At 50.3% G+C, this 21,501-nt stretch overlaps 1 protein-coding gene across 1 annotated transcript; it reads left to right on the top strand.

Moving 5' to 3' along the window:
- Window positions 1-1,380: 1,380 nt before the first annotated feature.
- Window positions 1,381-2,710, top strand: LOC135821837 (uncharacterized). The gene has a single exon (XM_065334835.1). The coding sequence runs from the start codon at window positions 1,381-1,383 to the stop codon at window positions 2,704-2,706; it is 1,326 nt and encodes a 441-aa protein (XP_065190907.1). The 3' UTR covers window positions 2,707-2,710.
- Window positions 2,711-21,501: the final 18,791 nt, after the last annotated feature.

Genomic DNA, 21,501 nt, shown 5'->3' with positions numbered 1-21,501 from the left:
GTGATGGCAATACAGTTGAGCGATGTTGTGGTCTTTGCTGTGCTTGATAATGTGCCATTTAATAGTTTGCTGCTGCTTCCATAGTGTTGTGATACACATGAGCCGGAGACCTGGCCTTTCTCGATTTCCGGTGAAGAGGATGGCGGTGTTTGCAGCCTTGGGTAGGCCTGCCCACTTTTTAATAAAGGAGAGGCTGATGTGATGAAGCATTTTGGCAAAACTGTAACACAGGTCAAGTATCTCTAGGTGCCATGATATTTTCGGGATGATCAGATGTTGATAGAGCCAGAGTTTCTGGTGACCGACAAGGTGGGTTTCATGCACCAGTTTCAAGAGGTATCTAGTAAGGTCAACGAGATCTTTGCGTTGTTCCTCCTCTTTCATATTGTCCGTCAAATTTCTCCCCAGAAATTTGAATTGCCGACCATTTAGCGGCGGTACATCCTTGCCGGATATTGTAAGGCCGGGGTCGAAACAGGTGTACTTGTTGTTGATTAGTTTCGCCGCGTAGGTCCTGCATTTATGCGGGGCAGCTTTCATTTGAGACCAGGACAAAAACTTGTCCACAACATCTAGTTTCTTTTGTGCGCCATGGGTTCTGTTACTAAAAACGGCTAAATCATCTGCGAAACCAGTGTTAGAAGCAGTGATATCCGTCTGCTTGAAATTGTATGAAAGTGCCTGTAGGGGTTTTGCCTGGAGGGCATCGAGGAGGACTTGGAAGGTAATATTGAACAGTACTGGGGACAGTGGGCATCCCTGAAACACACCGATACTGTACCGGAACGTCCGGGTCTGGGGCTTTCGTACGGAAGCAGTGAGATGTTCGTAGTAAGAAAATACAAGTCTTCTGATTTTCAGTGGGATATGGTACCGATGCAATGCCGCTTGAATTAAATTGTGCTTTACTGATCCGAACGCGTTCTTTAGGTCTATCCACACAATGGCTATGGAGCGCTTGTTCCTCTTCGAGTCTTTCATGGCTTCGCTACACAGAGTAGCATGCTCCACACAGCCTGACATTCCCGGCAGGAAACCTTTCTGTGTCATGCCATCAAAATACTCATTCACCAACATATGGCGAGTTAGTATCTTGGACAGCATGGCAAAGAAGATCTTACCATCGCAGTTGGATAGAGCGATTGGTCGGAACTTTGCTGGATCTGACACACTGTCACTTTTAGCAATTAGTGTAACGGAGGCGCACTGCCAAGATCGCGGGATGACACCAGTCTTCCAAACTGTTTCGAAGATGCTGAAAAGGATATTGTGCAGGCATTTGCATCGTTTCCAGATTATGTACGGAAAAGAAGAAGAAGAAGAAGAAGAAGAAGAAGAAGAAGAAGAAGAAGAAGAAGAAGAAAGCAGTTTTTGGGTACGATGGCGGGCGGGAGCAAATTTGTAGCTCCTGGCTCAGCAGCATCTGTTCTCTTCCCCAAGGATCCAGAGTGGCCCAAGGACCACGTTTTCTTCATTGAGGAGCTATCCAAGAATGGAGTGAAGCCAGAGGAGTTGCTTCTAGTGGACTTACACGGAAAGCCAGGTTGGTGTGTAGTAACGTTGTCCTGCCCAGCTGTGAGAGATAGGATCGCGGCAAGTGGAGTCCGGATCGCCGGTAAGGATGTGCATGTTATTGTTGGAGGCAGCCAAGTCACTGTGGTGTCCTTGTTCGGCTGTCCCTTGCATTTACACGATGGAGCGTTAATCAATTCTTTGGAGGCACATGGGAAAGTTTTCGGTCAGCCGACGAGGAAAACAGTAAAGCATGGAGATTATGCTATCGAAACAGGAACCAGGCAGATTCGAATCAGCTTGCAGAAAGGAGTACCGAGTACGCTGAGAGTAGGTAGTGTCACTGTACGTACATGGTACCCTGGCCAAGTACAGACATGCTACCTCTGTACACAGACTGGCCACGAGGCAAGGTACTGTCCAACACGCAAGAATAGCAACCAGGCGTACGCAGGGGCCGAGGGTCAAAGCAGCCAGACCCAGGCAACCCCAAACACGCATGCAGGAGAGAAAGCACTGTACTCACAGGTCACACAAGGTCAGAGCAATACGCAAGAACGGCATGGAAATACCGTAGCGAACACAAATGAAAGTGCTGAAGGCGGACAACAGGAAAAAGACGCATCAACCCCAGGCCGGGGAGAAATACACCCGACTGAACACAAGGGAAAGCACCCCCTCGACGGGATCTCAGAAACCTCACAGCAGGAAAACGATACCTCCAGCACAGAGCAGAATGAAGAGACAAACCGTACATATTCCTCCGCTGTTGATGAGCGGCATCACAGGCACCCTGACCCCAACAGCGCGGAACAAGCGACTGGCGATGAGTCTCTGCCCCAGGAAAGCCGGTCCGTGCAAGATGAACAACAATCATCTGTGGACTCAGCCAATCCTCCCCAAGGGCTGCAGCAGCAACAGCAGCAGGCCTCCACACCTGTTGCTCCATCGCTGCCACCACCATCCCGAGGTAAAGCCGCCCACTCATCTCCAGATGAAGAAGGTTTTACCCTAGCATCGGGAAAGCACACCTTCGCACCCCATGTCCTGACCCCCACCCAGCTGACCCCCGAGCAGCAGCCAGCATTCAATGTCGACATACAACAGCAATGGGCAAAGCAGGCCAGCGCGAAAGAGATGGCCGATGTTGCCAAACGAGTAGCCGCAAGTCATCGACGGCACTTGAGTAAGTAAGCATCCTAGTAATAGTGGTCAGGAACATTTTTGCGCATATCAATCTGTATTCTACTACTGTGCTGATTCTGTCGACACTCTTACAAATGGCGTCTCTTAATCCCCTAGCACCCAGCTTTTTCCCCTCTAAGTCAAATCTAACCAGGCCTACCAGTATATGTCCTACTCACGATGCAGAACCCCTCCCTGCCCTTCTTGCTGATGTGACATCTAGCCATCCACCCTACACGCCCATAACACATTCATTCCACCTTAGGATAGGCCAACTCAACTGCCAAAGCGCCACTCATAAGATCCCAGTCATTGAGTCGCTACTACACACTGCGTCCCTTGACCTCCTATTCCTCTGTGAGACGTGGTTCTACCAATCACTGCCGGATGCAGCCATCTCAATTCCCGGATACAGCCTCCTGCGTAAAGATAGAGACGGTGCCCGACACTCCGCGATAGGCGGAGGACTTGCTGTTTATATTCGACAATCGCTTATGTGCCATTTCCAACGGCGGACCGACCTTGAATGCAAACTGGAGCACATTTGCGTGGAATTTATAGAATCGCAGAACAGTCGAAAGAATACATTCCACATGTTTTACAGGCCCCCTCACCGATCATCAGCAGAAAAACACGACTTTTTTGTGTCCTTCCAGTCCACCATTGCCAACGCACTGTCAGCCTCAGGCACGACAGTCATTCTCGGTGATTTCAATGCCAAACTCCGACAGTGGAACGCAACAGATGTTGATACGGCAGAGGGCAAACAGCTAGCAGGATTGTTAGACGACCTTGCACTACAGCAAATTGTCCGAAACACCGCAACGCGATACTCAGCTACGGGTAGCCAGTCATCACTTCTCGACCTGGTTATCACAGACGCAGAGCATCGCATATCCGACCTTGAAGTCCTAGATCCGCTATCAGACCACTGTCCCATAATCTTTAAATATCTCTCAGGAAAGCACACCCCAAAGCACCCGCCGCCCCGCTTTGTACCAGACTACGCGAACACTGACTTTCAATCTCTACGACAGAAACTTTCATCTCTTCCACTCCGGGAGTGTATGCTCGGTGCTTCCACCATCGAGAGTGCGTGGTGGGCATGGGAGTCATGCATCACACAAGCCATTGCCAGCTGCTTAGCGTACAGACGAGTTTCATCTCGAAGACAGCAAACCAAGCCTTGGTTCACCCCGCATCTGCATCACCTTCATCGCCAGAAGCAGCGCCTTTTCCGTGCCGCCAAGCGCCACCAAACAGTAGCATACTGGTTAACCTACAAGGCCCAGAGGAATGCATATCAGAACCAGTTAAGAAATGCCAAGACCCTGTACTTCAAGCGCCTCAGTGAGAATATTCACGATGAGCAAGATGCCCACCTTTGGTGGAAGAAAGCCAAGACACTTGCCAACATCTCCTGTAAGAAAGATAAAGTTCCTGACCTAACGTGTGAGGGCTACACGGCACAGAGCGAACCAGAGAAAGCAGAAATGCTCGCGAAGGTATTTGAGCGCCAGTGCACTCCTGCTCACGGTACAGGTCCAATACCAGCACCAGCCGACGACTGTCCGAATGAAGTATTCTCTCTGCCAGTCTTGGCCGAATCCTCAGTGTACCGGGTGCTCCGAAGGCTCCCGCAGCATAAGGCAACAGGCGGGAACATCTCGAACAGGATCCTCCGAGAGATCGCACCATGTATAACGTCCTCTGTTACCAACCTGTTTAACGCTAGCCTCACCTTAGGTGAGTTTCCTAGTGCCTGGAAGCTGGGAACAGTAATCCCCATATTTAAAAATAAAGGTAACCCGTGTGATCCCTCCAACTACCGCCCTATAACCCTACTCCCAGCTATTGCGAAAGCACTAGACAAGATTGTCGCCACCAAATTCGGTCACTATCTCGAGGTCAACAACATCATTGTCCCGGAACAGTTCGGCTTTGTCCGTGATCGCTCCACAGTTGACCAGCTGATACAGCTCACTACTAAGATCGCCTCGACCATGGATAAACGCATCCCTTACGATGCTGCATTTCTCGATTTTGCGAAGGCCTTCGATAAAGTGCCGCATGACGTGCTTCTCCAGCAACTCGGGACTATCTGCGATGCTCCGGCTACGAGTTGGTTTAAGAACTACCTCGATACGCGTACATTCAGCGTCCGAGTCCAACACCATCTGTCCTCCCCACGTCCCGTCAAGTCTGGAGTACCCCAGGGTTCCCACCTCGGGCCATTGCTTTTCCTGGTACATATCAACAGCCTACCCAGTGCCTCGAAACGCAACCAGCACGCTGATGTTTACCTGTTCGCGGATGACACCGCCGTCGGCCAAGCACGAACCAAAGGTACCAGCCCAATGGAGACTGCCCTGCAGGACACATTTGCCTGGGCCGACCGAGTAGGCGGAACCTTCAACCCATCGAAAACCGTTGTTATCTCATTCGCTGAGGAAGGAGCTGCAGAGACCATCCGCGGTATCCAGCCGTCAACCAGTCACCGTCACCTGGGAGTGTTGTTGAGTGAAACACTTAGCTTCCAGGAGCATATTGAACAGACAATAAGCAAGTTTAGACAACGCTGCGTTCTTCTGTGCCATATGGCTGACCGTTTAACAGGAGACATCGTCAGGAAGCTGTACCTTACGTATGTCCGCCCCACAGCAGAATACGCCGCCCCAGTATGGGAGTCCTCCCTCTCTGCTGCACAGCGGCTCACCCTTGAACGGCTGCAAGCCAGAGTAGCTCGCACAGTCATGCGGCTTGAGAGATGCCCTTGCCCATCAGACGAGCCCAAGTCATCATTGTTTAAACAGCTGGGGTGGCCAAGTCTATCCTGGCGCAGGAAGATCGCCTGCCTTATGGAATTCTTCCATTTGGTCACCACCCAACCAGAACTTTTTGAAGCAGCGGGATACTGCCCCACGCGTAGTCGCCGCCGCCAACTCGCATTCACTCTGCCACGGGTTGGGAAACACGCCGGGAGGTCATTTCTCTTCCGCACCGCTACTGTCTGGAATGCCTTGCCCGCAGACCTGAGAGCCACAGCCTCGCAGTCCCTGTTTCACAGTCACATTTGCACGCACTTCTCTGACACCAAACACAATGCCACTCCTCACTGACATGCCTCTGTCCTCCTTCTTTGTGCGTTGCGCTTATTCTTATTAATTTTTGTGTTTCTGTTTCGGTACATTTCGTATTTCAAGGCATATCCCGAGGCTATAGGTATCATTGATTAAAGGACCATTCTGGAACATTCAGCATAATTGTATTTCTCTTGCTAGGCTCTTCATTACGAATTATTAGCCCTCCACTGTCTGCTATCTCAACCCTACAGTCTCCCATTATAATGGAACTCCCTTCGATTTAGACTACGTCTTTGGGAAATCCTCAAATATATAATAATAATAATAATAAAAATAAGAAGAAGAAGGAAAGTAATTCGCACCATTAAAAACTGGTGGGTAAAAAACCGTCTCGACTGTTTTTTAGGCAGTGACGGAGAAAGTAAAAGGAGAAAAGAAAAAGAAAAAGGAAGCGGATGCCACTGTGGGCCAATGCCTGGGGTTGAGCAAAAGCAGTGAAGGCTAAAAAGCTCTTCAGAGCGGGAGCAGGCCAGTGCTCAGCGTAGTGCAATATGGACGAGACTGTTGTAGTGAAGTTGTGGACGAGACTGTTGTAGTGAATTTGTGTTGTGGCGTCGTGCAGCTTAACAGCAGCTTGGTGCAGCGAAAGCATACAGCGAATGGCAGCGCGCAGTGTTGTGGCTTTGTGCAATAGTAGCTCTAAGCGGCGAAAGCATCTACTGATAGACTCGCTCCAGCGCGGCGCAGCACAAGCAAGTATACTAGAAAAACGAAAAAAAGCGAACGAAAGCTCGACTTGGTTGGCGAACACCCACCCCCGGCCCTTTAGAAGCCGGTGTGGCGAGTTAAAACCAAGATTTGAAGGGTACCCAACTATCCTCGCTGGGTGGCTGTCCGCCAACCAAGTGCCAACAAACTGCCTCTGGGGGACTTTTAAAACAGTGGCCAGTCGCGCCAAGCCTTCTCACGTCGCCTCAGCCAGATAACGTAGCTGGAATTTAGTGCTGCGTTTCTGCAGTTCCTTCTTAATTGGCGCTGTTTTTCCTTACAACCGCCCAATGCCCGTGCCAAACCGTCCAGGCTGCTGGAAATGGCTCCTCTAGCTCCCACCTCCGCTGTGAGGGCCTCGACTTCCCAGCCAGTCTTCATACACTCCTGTTTGAGGTGGCGATACCGTGACAGCTTCTTCTCCCTGGACTGGATGATGCGGTCTTCGCTACACACCGTGAGTTCCAGCCAAAGAACCCTTCTCAATTTCTTCGAGAAGAGAACTATGTCTGGACGACACGTGGTAGGTGCAATAAAGTGTGGGAATACTAGCCTCTCGTCCAGATCTGAAAGAAGCTGCCAATCATGTGATCCTGACAAAAAACCATCGCTCAGACCTTTCCGCTGAGGTAACTCGCCATGGGGGATGTTTTGACCCGGTTTACAGAAGGTAATGTATGTACCATTAGTGGGAGTTTGCTCGGTATTTGACGACTTTTGCTTTGCTGATACTACTTCTGTCATGAATTTACTGATCTGTTTCAGGACGTTGTCATGGCGCCACGTGTACCTTCCTTGATGGAGTGAGGAAGGGCAGGCGGTGAGAATGTGCCTCAGTGTTGATGTCCGCTGACAAAGAGGGCAATTCTGGTCCACAACAGAGTTGCCCCATCGTCTCAGATTGTCAGGCGAAGGCAGAGTATTAAGTATCGCGTTCATTTGGAACGATATCGTCCTTCCATAGCCCTCGTATAAGAGTTTCCGCCATGTCATGTCCTCGAACATTGTGTCTGCCCATTTGGTCCAGGCCCCTTGCATTTGTAGGCCCTTTAGGTGCCGGAGCTGCTCCTGGCAGTCGCCTTCTCTGATTGTATTGAGGATTTGTTTCCTTGGTTTTACCACGCGTGCTTTTGGTGTCACGAAGCCCAGTCCGGCTCTGGGCGGACGTGAAGCAGGCGTGTCCCATACGGCCGTTTCGGCACATTCCAATTCCACAACCGGCGAGAACCTACGGGTGAACGTTTGTTCTTGTTTTCTGTGATGGCAATACAGTTGAGCGATGTTGTGGTCTTTGCTGTGCTTGATAATGTGCCATTTAATAGTTTGCTGCTGCTTCTTCCATAGAAGAAGAAGAAGAAGAAGAAGAAGAAGAAGAAGAAGAAGAAGAAGAAGAAGAAGAAGAAGAAGAAGAAGAAGAAGAAGAAGAAGAAGAAGAAGAAGAAGAAGAAGAAGAAGAAGAAGAAGAAGAAGAAGAAGAAGAAGAAGAAGAAGAAGAAGCCAACACACCATGTGGCTTTGCACTGTTTGCCAGCATAACCTTTTGAACCATGTCACGTGATGTGAAGTTCTGCCGTCGCAGCACAGCATAGAGGTTGTGCAGGCACCAGCCAGTTGCAAACTCTTTTTTTACTCTCTTTGGTCTTTCCATAACCTTGAACCTTCCAAGTTGGAAGGCTGTCGGTTAGCGCTACGGAGATGTGTTGAAGTTAGGTGTCAGGACGTCGAATGTCTCAGTACTCTGTCAGTTTTGTGCCTAGTTATTGCACTTTCTGACTGTATATAGTATCATGTTACAGTGATGGATAGTTACTCTTAACTCGTATCCATATGTCCTTTTCTCTTTTACTCTTTTTTTATTTATTTTTTATTATTATTATGAAATGACCCAAAGGCAATGTGCCTATCGAGGGGTTCATTTGATTGAAAGAACAGTAGATGTAGCTCTTGGGGTTATGTACTCTTGGTATCAGTAGTACCGTAAAGTACCGCCAGAGCGCCCCACCATCTCGTCCTTTCGTGGCCGCCTTGTGGAGGTGGATTCCTGTCTGTAGGTCATACGACACGGACCTTGTACAAACATTGCACATTGTGCAGTCAATCCGTACCCAGTTTACCTTCGAGCTCCACATAAAAGCATACCAAGTGTGACCTTAGTACACGAAGGTTCTCACATCGTACAAACTTAGTAGCATTCTGCCATACGATTTTCTTCCCTTGGCTGTAAAATCAAGGTGGGGCGCTCTCGCGAGACGGGGCGCTCTGGCGGTACTTTACGGTAGTAGTACCGTAAAGTACCGCCAGAGCGCCCCACCATCTCATCCTTTCGTGGTCGTATTGTGGAGGTGGTCTGCTGTCTATGTCATACGACATGAACCTTGTACACATATTGCACGTTTTGCAGACAATCCGTACCTTCGAGCGAACACCAGCTCCACACAAAAACCTGCCAAGTGTGACCTTAGTACACTAAGATTCTCACGCCGTACAAACTTCGTTGCACTCTGCCATACGATCTTCCTTCCTCTGGCTGTAAAATCAAGGTGGGGCGCTCTCGCGAGACGGGGCGCTCTGGCGGTACTTTACGGTAGTAGTAGTAGTAGTACCGTAAAGTACCGTTGATCCGCCCCCCACGCCAAGTCGCTTCCCAGCTTGTTTTTCATGGGGGGGGGGGGGGGGGGCGGGGGCGGGAATTCGATCAAGGCTGTTTGGTGCGCACCCGTTTGGTGCAGTGTCGTTGTACGACAATGCGGTGTTGTATCTTTCAGACGCAAACAGGTGAGAAAGGTCAAACTCGACGCACACATTCACACAGACTCGCACCCGAATGTTGTTTGCGCACTAGAAAGTAGTACGAGGTTGGCTGTATGCATATGGACATGAGTACAGAAAGACGCATAATTTCTCTACCGTATAATTCTGAAGTCGCTTCGAGCTTCAGAGACAGAATTTTTTTTTTCACAGGAAAATCACAACTCTTTATTGCACTCAGAAAAATAATAAGGCACCCATTTTGAGAGACAGAAAATCGAGGGGGGGGGCGGGAATTAGAGTGGGGGCCGGGGCTGATCAACGGTACTTAACTGTAGTATAGCTCTACAGTGTAGACAGTACAATGACAATGTACTGTTATGTCATGTAGCCTGGTAACTGTTGCCTGTCGTGGTGGCACTGCCCAATATCAAACGGGGCCGGGGCCGGGGGGACTACCGTAAAATCCCGCCAGAGCGCCCCGTCTCTCCCATCCGCGCCCTCCCTGACTTCTTGTCAGGGGCGTGATTGATTGTATCCTCGTATGACTCTGGCGGTGTTTACATGAGGCGTTTCAACCCGGGTTGAGTTCGACCCGGGTCAGATTTCAACCCGCCATGTGCATAAAATGAATTGCGCGTTTACATGACGCATTGCGCTTGACCCGGGTTGAAATTTCGCCCCGGGTTGAAATCAACCCGGGTCAAGAAAATCGTACAAACGTACTTCTGTGCGTATCTCGCGCCAGGTTTGAACGGCACTGCAGTCAGTGCAGATGCAAATTTCGCGCGAACGGATTCACGTGACCAAACAGGACTGTAGAAGTGGACTTTTGGCGGCATATCAGTATTTGACCCGGGTCAACTGTCTTCATGTAAACGCTCACCTCTTTTGTCTATCGTACAGACTTTCAACCCGGGCTGAACTCGACCCGGGTTGAAATTTCTCATGTAAACACAGCCTCTGTCGCAGTCTGTGATGCCGTACTGCACTGCAGACTCGTGCTCAACCCCGTTGGAAATGTACGCAACAGTGCCCACCCTCTTGACCAGGGATCGCACAAACCCTGCGTTTTGTCGGGTCTGTACGACTCCTGGCTCTTGACCTTTGGTCGGTGTACGAGATGCACGAACAGTTTTCGTAGGGTGAGTACTTTTTCATGTAGCACTGAATGCGGCAAGTAGACTCGCCCACCCGCCTCTCCCCACCTGAACAGGCTGAAGCGTCGGGGAGGTAGGGGCGCTCTGGCGGGATTTTACGGTACTACCGTAAAGTACCGCCAGAGCGCCCCACCATCTCGTCCTTTCGTGGTCGCCTTGTACAATTGTGGAGGTGGATTCCTGTCTGTAGGTCATACGACACAGACCTTGTACAAACATTGCACATTGTGCAGTCAATCCGTACCCAGTTTACCTTCGAGCTCCACATAAAAGAATACCAAGTGTGACCTTAGTACACGAAGGTTCTCACATCGTACAAACTAACTAAACTTAGTAGCATTCTGCCATACGATTTTTTTTCGCCTGGGTGTAAAATCAAGGTGGGGCGCTCTCGCGAGACGGGGCGCTCTGGCGGTACTTTACGGTACTACTAGGCGGGAGACAAAAATACTAGTCTTGCATGCAGGTACATGTAGCTAGCTGCCCAGTGCAGTGGCCACGCGATCGGGAAGGAACACGACTGTGTTTTTACTAGTACAGTCAGTATCGTCTATAGCGTTGGTGTTTGATTTTGAGCATTTTATCACTATAAGCGATATATTACTATGACCGATACTGCATGGAATGTATGCAAGTGGGGTGTCAAATGACTCAGCGCGCCGTGCCCATACGCATTACATACATGTACAATGTCATGTAGCTGGCTGTAGCTCCGGACACACAAAATCAGCATTTCCTCATGATGGAGGCATATTTTGGCAATTTGTACAAGCAAAACTCACCAAACAACACTCACTGGACAAGTTCTTCACGAAGAAGTAACACCCTGTTCTTCTCTGACATCGCTTGATTTCAAATCAATCACTATAACCGACGCAAAAATAGTGTAACAAAGGTCTTTTGAAATATGAATTTGATCACTATAGGCGATATATTACTATAGACGATTATTTTTATACGCGATAACTGTATACTTAGTTATGGTAAATGAAAATGAATTTGAGAAATTGATCACTATATCCGGTATATTACTATAGCCGCCAACCTTATAGGCGATACGGACTGTAGTAGTAGTACTAGCAAGAGTACATACGTTATGTACTCTTGGTACTAGTACTAGTAGTAGTAGTAGGTTACACACAGTAGTCTAGGACGAGATGACGACGCTCATATCATGCCGAGAACAATCGACTGGCCCACGCTCATGATCTGATGATAGTCCGGGAGCTGAAATCTGTAGGATGCTTTTTATTTTCGGGGTATGCCACTTCAGAGGGAGGACTTGAAACTTCGCACAGAGGTAGGTAAGGGTCTCTAGAGGACGATTTGAGAACTTGGCCGTCCCGAAGCTGTGCACCAATGCCGGTGCAAGGAGGTTTGTTCGCTCGTCGAACACTATTTCGTTGCCGTGATTTCACAGTTTTTGCGCCATTCAGCGCTTGAAAAATGGGGAAAATCAGCGGGTTTCGCTGACGTAACCAGACATTTTCATGCGAATGACTCAATTTTGCTAGATTGTCAAGAGAAACACAAAGAAACACGAAGCGAAACGCAAAGTCACACCGTCGATGAAGCATTTTTCATTCTGTTTGTATAATTGTGTCGTTCTGAGTTCTGAAGTAACATACAGTAGCTGGTTCGTCGGAGGAGGACATGACTGGCTTTCCTGAGATTGTCGTGCGTAACGGCTAAATGACTTGCCACTTGACCCTGATGTCGACAGGCAGGTCTCGTAGGAACTGTCCGTCTCCATCGAGGTGACTCTGGATTTGTTTTTACCAATAGTGTTTTGTAGATTGATCCTCACTACAAACAAGAGTACTCCTGCTACCAACGATTTCCTGCTAGTCAATGAGCGGACTGACAACGTGTGTTAAAGGTGGTAAGGTACACACCATGGCAGCTGCCTTGAACGGAATCTGATTATACCAGTGAACGTAGAAATGCATGACTTATCTTGAATAACGTCTCTTTGAATCATTGTTTTGTTGAAGTTTTGGATGCTGCACAATGACATGCGCGTACGTGGAAGCATTCACATTGTAGAGGATCATGGGATGATTATTTTCCTACTTCATTCAGTCCTTTGTGTGGTAAATTGAGTAGTAGTAGACGTAGTATATTTTAGGAATTTCCGCAAACGCAATCAGTAAATGTGGCGGTAACATGTAGAATATAATCATTTTAAAACTACAGCTACGGTGCATCATATTTATGTGAACAAAGGCTGAATGCAGATATGTAAACAGTGTCATGGACGCGATATGCATCGGCACCACCGCATACATCCAGGCAAGACGATGTAGCGCAATATCTGTGTTGAACGGTTTTTGATCCCTTCATCATGGAGAACAGTATCCATTCTTCATCCGGTTTGCGATTCTCTGCTCTGTGCTGCCAACGACGTCCACTTGTTGCTCACATGTGTAGTGCTGCTGAGCGGGTTGCCACATTCGGACATGCATCGGCGAGTACCGTAAAAGCCCGTAATAAGGCCCTGGGCGGAAGCGTTAGTGACGGTCCAGAACATGGGGCGCTAATGATTGGGTTGTCACATTCGGACATGCACCAGCAAGTATAGTACAGGGTTGGGGTGACCCATTGCACTAGAAGCATCCAGTGCTGTAACCTTTGCGATGTTTGCAGCTATGCCGAGCAGTTATCTCCTGGGTTCCGACTGCTGCTCCGTGGAGATGATAGTAGGGCACTAGACAGCGGCTTTGTAAATTGCCATTCTGGAATGCTACCTCAGAGCAGCCGATGATGGTGACGTTCTTGCACAGCATGTTGTTGGTACCACAATCACAGCAAGTTCACTGGTGATGATTAACTTCTGGTCGCGTGTTGCATGTTTCTGAGATTCGTAGATAATGACGCGCGCGTGCATGAGTAAACAGTTTCCTCTGAGACAAAAATGCGATAATACTCATAAAAAGGACACACTTGCATGAGTGTGTGTGTTTATATGTATGTATGCGTGTGAGCATCTGCATGTGCGCATCCACGTGTGTGTGTGCGCGCGCGTGTCGTGCACATGTACACGTGTATGCGCGTGTGTGTGTGAGCATTTGCATGTGCGCATCCACCTGTGTGTGCGCGCGCGCGTGTGTCGTGCACATGTGCATGTGTATGTGTGTGTGAGCATTTGCATGTGCGCATCCACCTGTGTGTATGTGCGTGCAAGCGCGCACACGTGTGTGTGCGTGCACATGTACACGTGTATGCGTGTGTGTGTGTGTGAGCATTGGCATGTGCGCATCCACCTGTGTGTATGTGCGCACGCGTGTGTGATGAATGCGCGCATGTCGCACACATGTATGTGTGTGTGTGTGTGTGTGTGCGAACAGAGAGTCACATGTGTGTGTGTGTGCACTCATGCACACTCGCACACATGTGAGTACACACTTGCAAGCGTGTGTGGGCGTGCACGCGTGTACACAAGCTCGCTCACATGCACGTGCGCGCATCCACCTGTGTGTGCGCGCGCGTGTGTCGTGCACATGTACATGTGTGTGTGAGCATTTGCATGTGCGCATCCACCTGTGTGTATGTGCGTGTGAGCGCGCACGCGTGTGTGTGCGTGCACATGTACACGTGTATGCGTGTGTGTGTGAGCATTGGCATGTGCGCATCCACCTGTGTGTATGTGCGCACGCGTGTGTGATGAATGCGCGAACAGAGAGTCACATGTGTGTGTGTGTGTGTGTGTGTGTGTGTGTGTGTGTGTGTGTGTGTGTGTGTGTGTGTGTGTGTGTGTGTGCACTCATGCACACTCCACACATGTGAGTACACACTTGCAAGCGTGTGTGGGCGTGCGCGCGTGTACACAAGCTCGCACACATGCACGTGCGCGCATGTATGTTCTATCTTGTTATGTTGCCTATCCCATGCTCTCCTTTGCATTTGGTGCTGCCACGTAGACGTCTGTCGTAGTTCCTGTCAGAAGTGCATGTGGAACTGGCAGTGATTGTCATTCTACCTTTGTTTCAAACAACGTCTCGTTTTCGAGTTACATGATCTCTCACAGGATCCACAAAGTATTTTGTGCAAAAGCAGCTAGGCTCACCTGAACCAGTGAAGAACGAGTACCGGAATAAACAAGCTGGCAAACTGCAACGGAGTTGACACCACCAGCAGATAAATACTAAATAGGCCAGGCAGAGTACCGACATGGGTGATGATGATCTTGCACGTCCGGTGACTGGTCACTGGTGCATACGGCTGTGGCACTGGCAGTCAGGACTCAGGGACGCGGAGGCCGACTTGTCAGCAAGCAACATCTCGCCTACTCTGCCGGAATCTTCGCTCGACCTCAGTCAGACCTGGAAATATACTTTTGAAACTTTGCTTGCACGCGTTGCAGAATTGCCGGAGTGGGCGCGAGTATTATTGTGCACTATTGCTGGTACACACTCGATGTTGCGCTTCTGTCCAGAAGCGCCATGCTTCGTGACTAGTGGACCTGACGATGGCAATACTACTCTCACTTTCAAAGCCAAAATCGTAATGAAAATGTATGTCACGCTTTGAGAAAGTAAGCTTGCAGCGTCGTCATCTTCTGGACAGGCGCATAGTCACTGATTTGGAATTTTGAGCGTGCGCACCTACTTCTCAAACGGAGAAGTCGGCTGAGAACGAAAAACATTTGCGCCTAAATGCTTGACAATTGTGAATTTGATCGTCGAACAAAATGCGTCCTCGCGATGTCTGTGCACAGCTTTGGGATGGCCAAGAACTCGAAAGCCCTTCTCTGATAGACCCATAACCCATTGCTGAAGAGATCTTGTACTCCATCTCGCCCGACCTGGAGCGCCACTTTTTTGAAGGTCGGCTCCCTGACTATGATGACTGGACTCTGATCGATCCTCGCAAAGCCGAATCATGAACAATGTCAAATCAATGCAAGCGCTCTTTCTACGTGTACTGTCAACTAGCCTCTGCTCTCCAAAAATCATAGTATTACTATTAGTAGCACTACGACCAGTACGAGCTGCTGAGCTGTCTTCATAGTGAGTGCGTGCGTGCAGCGGATGCTGGGTTCTGTGACTGTGAGTCTGTCCATGCTGTTGTTACTGTTAGCTCAGTACCGCCGTTCTACTTCTAGTGTTGGGCTGACGCTTGACACCCGAGAGTGGAACTAACCTTGGAACCGACATAGGCTAGTGTCCACAGCATCACATCCTGCACCAGCCAGCGATATTCCTTGGCTCTTTGGATCGACTCACAATTATTTCACAGCATCGTCGTATCCGTGACGGCGAGTCTGTCTGCTCAGTGATTGTCTTCGCCGTGCAACGGGCCGGTGACAGACTTGTTGCTCTCCTACAACTAGTAGCACCACTTGTACTTGTAGTGCAAAAGCACTATTTGTCTCAGACGCAGCACCGCCGGGCTGGAGAGTGGTGTCGCCGCGCGGATGGCAACCGTACACCAAGTTCGAGTGATGCTGGTACCAGTGGCCTGTCTGGTGGTGCTGGTCCTGTGTCCGTACATAGGCTCAAGTGGCTTGATTAGAGCACTGCTTCGTTGGGACAGCGTTAGTACTGCAGAAGGTGCTGATCATGATAGATATTGGCACAGCACAGGTATTGACAGGGCTACTAGGCTGGGGCCCATGTACGCCCTTCCACAAGTAAAGAACACTGCAAAGGCCCTTCCACAAGTAATGGACACTGCAAAGGCCCTTCCACAAGTAATGGACACTGCAAAGGCAACAGGGGTCGGTCACAATGCTGGACCAGTCAGTGGAATTAGAGCTATGAGCAACCCCATCGCGAATCCGTCGACAGTCAGTAGAGCATCCAGGGAGACCCCTGGGCATGGAGAACCAGCCACTCGCGCACCAGCCAGTCGACAATCTCCTGGCTCAGTGCCACCCGGCGAAGCAGAGCGCAAGGCGTTTGCATCGTATTCCGAAAGCCTGCGCGCGCTGGGTGCGGACACCTACGCCAAGCTCAACCAGTACACGTGCAGGTTTGTTGAGGATCACTCGGCGCCCAGCACACCTTACAACCCAACGGATGTGGCCATTGTCAGCCTGCTGTCCGCTTCCGTCGCCAGTCTGCGGGAACGCTACGTCCTCGGCTTGGAAGTGCTCGGGTCGTCGCTGGAAAAGCACGCTCCGAAAGACATTCCCCGGGTGTTGATGTTGCTGGAGGGTACACCGTGCGATGAGCTGTGCATTCGGCGACTGCACGACACTGGCTGGCGCATCTGCCACGTTCCTCACATCGATCCGCCGCACCCGTCCGATTTCCAGCGCTTCAAGGACCAGTTCGTCAAGCTGGCCATGTGGAACATGGTGCAATACAGGCGCATAGTCTATATGGACGCGGACACCCTGGCAGTTGGCACCCTGAGCCGCCTGCTCAGCACAAATGTCAGCGTGGCGTCCCATGCTCCACTCGCCGTGGCCCAAGACATCTCCGCGGGCAGGTGGGTGAGCGGATTCAACATGGGAGTTGCCGTCATACCTACCAACCGCTCGGAATTCGTTCGTCTGTTCGACCTGGTCACCAGCGATGCAGTGACCTACCAGCGTACAATGTCCGAGCAAGGATTCCTATCTGTTGTCTACAAGGGTCTGTGGAGGAAACTGGCATTCGAGGACAACGCAAACCTCGCCGCCTGGTTGTGGGATAGGGCATTGTGGCTGAGGAAGAGGTCTGAAATCCGCCTCGTGCATTATACAATGGAAAAAGGCTGGGAGATAACGGCGAAGTCATCATATGCTGAGATTGGCAAGCACTGGACGCAGACAAGGGACTTGCTCTGCACGAGACGATGCAAATCTGCCAGCACGTGCGGACTTGCAAAACCTACAGGCTGCGACTGCAGCAAGGTTGCAGGGACAGTGTGCGGAGCTGCAGCCAGTAGCAACCAGCTGTAAGAACTGGCAGCAAACGTACTCGGAAATTGGACCAAACGATGGCTTTTAGTCTGTGACCGTTGTTTTTTAGTCTTATTTTTTTAATAAAAGGGCACACGCCTGTCAATGGAAGAGAGCAGCGACAACAAGAAAGAACACAGCGGACTACAAAGGGCGTTAGGTGTCATGTCAGTATCCCGGACCCCAGTCCTCCTCCACCCAGGGCCATATTCGCGGGGATTGGAGAGAGTCTCAGGTCTGCTCTCAAGGCCAGTCAGGTCACTCCTATTCTGAACTCAGTCTGCAGTGTGTTGCTGAATGGCCGTGTATAAGGGAGGTAACGTCTCTATCGTGAATACAGTTTTAAATATTTGTGGAATATTCTGGAATTTTGCTGAAACCCCTCATAACCCTGGTGATGTCTGCAGTAACTTGTGCTTCGTTACATTATGTTATCGCTTGTTGCAGCTGTGTCCGTCTCCAGGTGTCTTGCTGTGTGTGTGTGTGTGTGTGTGTGTGTGTGTGGCTGGGGGGGGGGGGGGAGGGGTGCGTGTGTGTGTCTGTGTGTACATGGTGTGTGTGTGTGTATGTGTGTGTGTGTGTGTGTGTGTGGCACCCTCTGCTGCTGGCTACGGTTGCGCCTGCGGCCGCATGTTCCGTCGAAGCGGCGACCTGAAACGCCATCAGTCATTCTGTCGTGGACTGGAGACATAATAATGCGCTATCATTGCTACGCAATGGGCAAGGTCAAGGTGTGTGTGTGTGTGTGTGTGTGTGTGTGTGTGTGTGTGTGTGTGTGTGTGTGTGTGTGTGTGTGTGTGTGTGTGTGTGTGTGTGTGTGTGTGTGTGTGTGTGTGTGTGTGTGTGTGTGTGTGTGTGTGTGTGTGTGTGTGTGTGTGTGTGTGTGTGTGTGTGTGTGTGTGTGTGTGTGTGTGTGTGTGTGTGTGTGTGTGTGTGTGTGTGTGTGTGTGTGTGTGTGTGTGTGTGTGTGTGTGTGTGTGTGTGTGTGTGTGTGTGTGTGTGTGTGTGTGTGTGTGTGTGTGTGTGTGTGTGTGTGTGTGTGTGTGTGTGTGTGTGTGTGTGTGTGTGTGTGTGTGTGTGTGTGTGTGTGTGTGTGTGTGTGTGTGTGTGTGTGTGTGTGTGTGTGTGTGTGTGTGTGTGTGTGTGTGTGTGTGTGTGTGTGTGTGTGTGTGTGTGTGTGTGTGTGTGTGTGTGTGTGTGTGTGTGTGTGTGTGTGTGTGTGTGTGTGTGTGTGTGTGTGTGTGTGTGTGTGTGTGTGTGTGTGTGTGTGTGTGTGTGTGTGTAGTCTATGCAGTGTCATCTCTGTGAACCAGGGTGTTGCCAGGTGTCCATGTGGATGTGCTTCTTGGGAAACAGTGTGTTACAGACAGTCAGCTGTTGACAGGCCAAGAAAGCAAGACGGTTTAGTATGGCTCGGAATGTTGGACCCCATTGAAGTCGGACTTGGACAAGCTGGACAGGTTCCAACACGCCAACCTCCGGTCAATCCTTGGCATTTCGCGCGGCCGCCAGTGGGAGCAGCACATTACATCGGAGCAACTATGCCCACAGTGGGGTGACCCTATTCCACTGTCGTGCATGGTACAGCGAAGACGCTTGGAGTGGCTTGGGCACCTAGCTCGGCTTGATGACAATCGGTTACCCAAGCAGTTGCTCTTCGCTCATCTCCCACGAACCCGCCCGTTTTGCGGCCCCCGACATCGCTGGAAGGACGTTGTCCAGGTCTGACTGTGGCCGGTGTGCACAATTGGTTCCAATCGGCCAACGATCGCGGAGAGTGGCGTGACATAGTGTCGGCAGCAGCGGGGATGAAGGGGCCTGCCCCGAAGACGATTGTGTGCTCCTCCTGTTGCCGAGGTCTCGGCGTGTACTGCCTGCCAGCGTACTTTCAAGTCTACTGCTGGCCTCAAGCGCCATCGCTGTGGACCCCGCCCGAAGCGCTCTACAGTGACTCATCGCCAGCACTTTGAAAATCATTGCCGAGTCTGTAATCAACGCCAGTTTCGGAGGCGACAGGACCTGGAGCGCCATTTGAAGCACTGCTTACCTCTCCCCTAACCTCTCTGACAGTACCTCCCTTTGGGTAGCGGCGTGGCCATTTCTGGCAGCTGTCAATAGTAGTAGTAGTAGTAGTAGTAGCGTGTGTGTGTGTATATATATCCGTTCCATCAAGAGTACATAACCCCCCAGAGTGTGCAACGCCTGATCCAGCTCTGCATAGGGTCTTGGTCGAGCGGAATCGGATCTTTGCGTCATAATACCGTACACATCTGAGGGGAACCCGGGGAGTCGCGGGTACTCTTGGATCAAAAACAATGGTGCCCTGCCTCGAGACCGGCCTTGCGCTGGTGTGAAGTGTACGCATGACATCAGAAGATCCGATTCCGCTCGACCAAGACCCTACACAGAGCTGGATCGGCGTTGCACACTCTGGGGGGTTATGTACTCTTGGTTCCATCTTAGGAGTATCACTGAGGAGCGATCAGCACTCCCGTCATCTCACTACTGCAGATCTAGCCCCAGGGAGCGCGTCTTCCCGAGGACATTGGCACCCTCCTGCGTGAGTACCGTCTGCGTTGGCTGTGTCATGTTGCCCGTATGGACGGGGCCCGGATTCCTCAACAAGTGTTGTTTGAGGAGCTCGAGGCAACCAGACCACGACATGGACCAAAGAAGTGTTGGCGAGACACGGTTGTCGGTGATCTGTGCTGCTCACTAGATATTCCGGAGCCCGAATGGTATCAGCTCGCACAGGATCGCCCAGAATGGCGCAGGCGGGTCCATCAACGTCGTCTACATGTACCTCTCCCAGCACTGAAGGACTTCCACTGCGCATGCGGCAGAACGTTTAGAAGAAGTGGCGATTTGAAGCGTCACCTCAAGTACTGCCCAACACAGTAGCCCATCATCTCCACTGGAGATTGGACGTCAAAGGTCAAAGGTGTGTGTGTGTGTGAGTGTGTGTGTGTGTGTATGTGTGTGTGTGTGTGTGTGTATGTATGTGTGTGTGTGTGTGTGTGTGTGTGTGTGTGTGTGTGTGTGTGTGTGTGTGTGTGTGTGTGTGTGTGTGTGTGTGTGTCCCATATGGTGCAGTGGTATGTGCAGTCGATTTCCAATCGAGAGGTTGCGGGTTCAATAGATGACTTGCACAAAGATTGTCTGGGTTCGAGACGGGGCAAGTGGACCTTCAGACTCAGTTCTGACTCTGACTTCCCCACCTTTTGAGTTCGTGACTTTCGAAGTTTCGCTTTTTGCCTGACGAACGCTGAGCTATTTTTTTTGGCTAGAGAGTAGAGTTGTTTTGATTCGGCTTGTATCGTCATGCCGAAGCGCTGCTGCGCTCTTGAATGCACTAGCAGACGAGAGATGGAACTGAGGCTCCCATTCCATACGTTCCTTTCCGAGCCGGGAGGCAGAAAAATGAGGGAATATTATTTTAGTATCGTTGGTGTAGGCTGCAACAAGCACGTCGTGGTCCTGAAGTGTGACTACTTTCCCGCACTGGAAGCGAAGTGAAGCACAACGAAAGTTTGTGGACGTCTGAGAACGAACTCGATTCCCTTTGATTCGGCTGCACTAGCTCCAGAGCGACCCTCTCCTGAGGACAGACTGCGGAGAGGCCAGGAACCTGCCGAGTCACGAGTGGAAGGCTTCAAGCCCAAACCACGAAAATGAAGGGTGGAAGGACTGAGTGTGAGAGCCAGATGGCCTTTAGTAGTACTTCAAGTAGTATCTGAGTTGAAGGAGAGAACAAGTGTGCTGGAGAAACGCTGCGAAGTCCTCAGGCCTGATGTGTACTAGCTACTGTTGAAGTCTCACTTGTTCCAATATGAACACTTCATCAGCCCTGACTCTGAGCAGCTGTATCTAGACTTGGACTTAGGCCAGAGACATAGCATTGTAAACCTTACTGAAGCCATATGTATCCAATGCCTGGCTCTAGTGAGAAAGCAGTTTGGCGCAGGCTCGCAAACTATGATTGAATCAGGGAGTGGTGGAAAGTCACATTATACCTCTCCATGATTAGCAGGTAATGACGTTGATGCGGCTCCGGCTGGGTCTCATGGGAAAGTAACTTGCATACCTGTTTAGTTGCAACGAGGCAACGGTACCCCATGTGCTGAAGACATGATTGAACTACATTTTATCTCCTCCT

This window comes from Sycon ciliatum, chromosome 7 (genome assembly GCF_964019385.1).
Source record: "Sycon ciliatum chromosome 7, ocSycCili1.1, whole genome shotgun sequence".
Taxonomy (NCBI): domain Eukaryota; kingdom Metazoa; phylum Porifera; class Calcarea; order Leucosolenida; family Sycettidae; genus Sycon; species Sycon ciliatum.
This window is presented reverse-complemented; position numbering and strand designations above follow the sequence as displayed.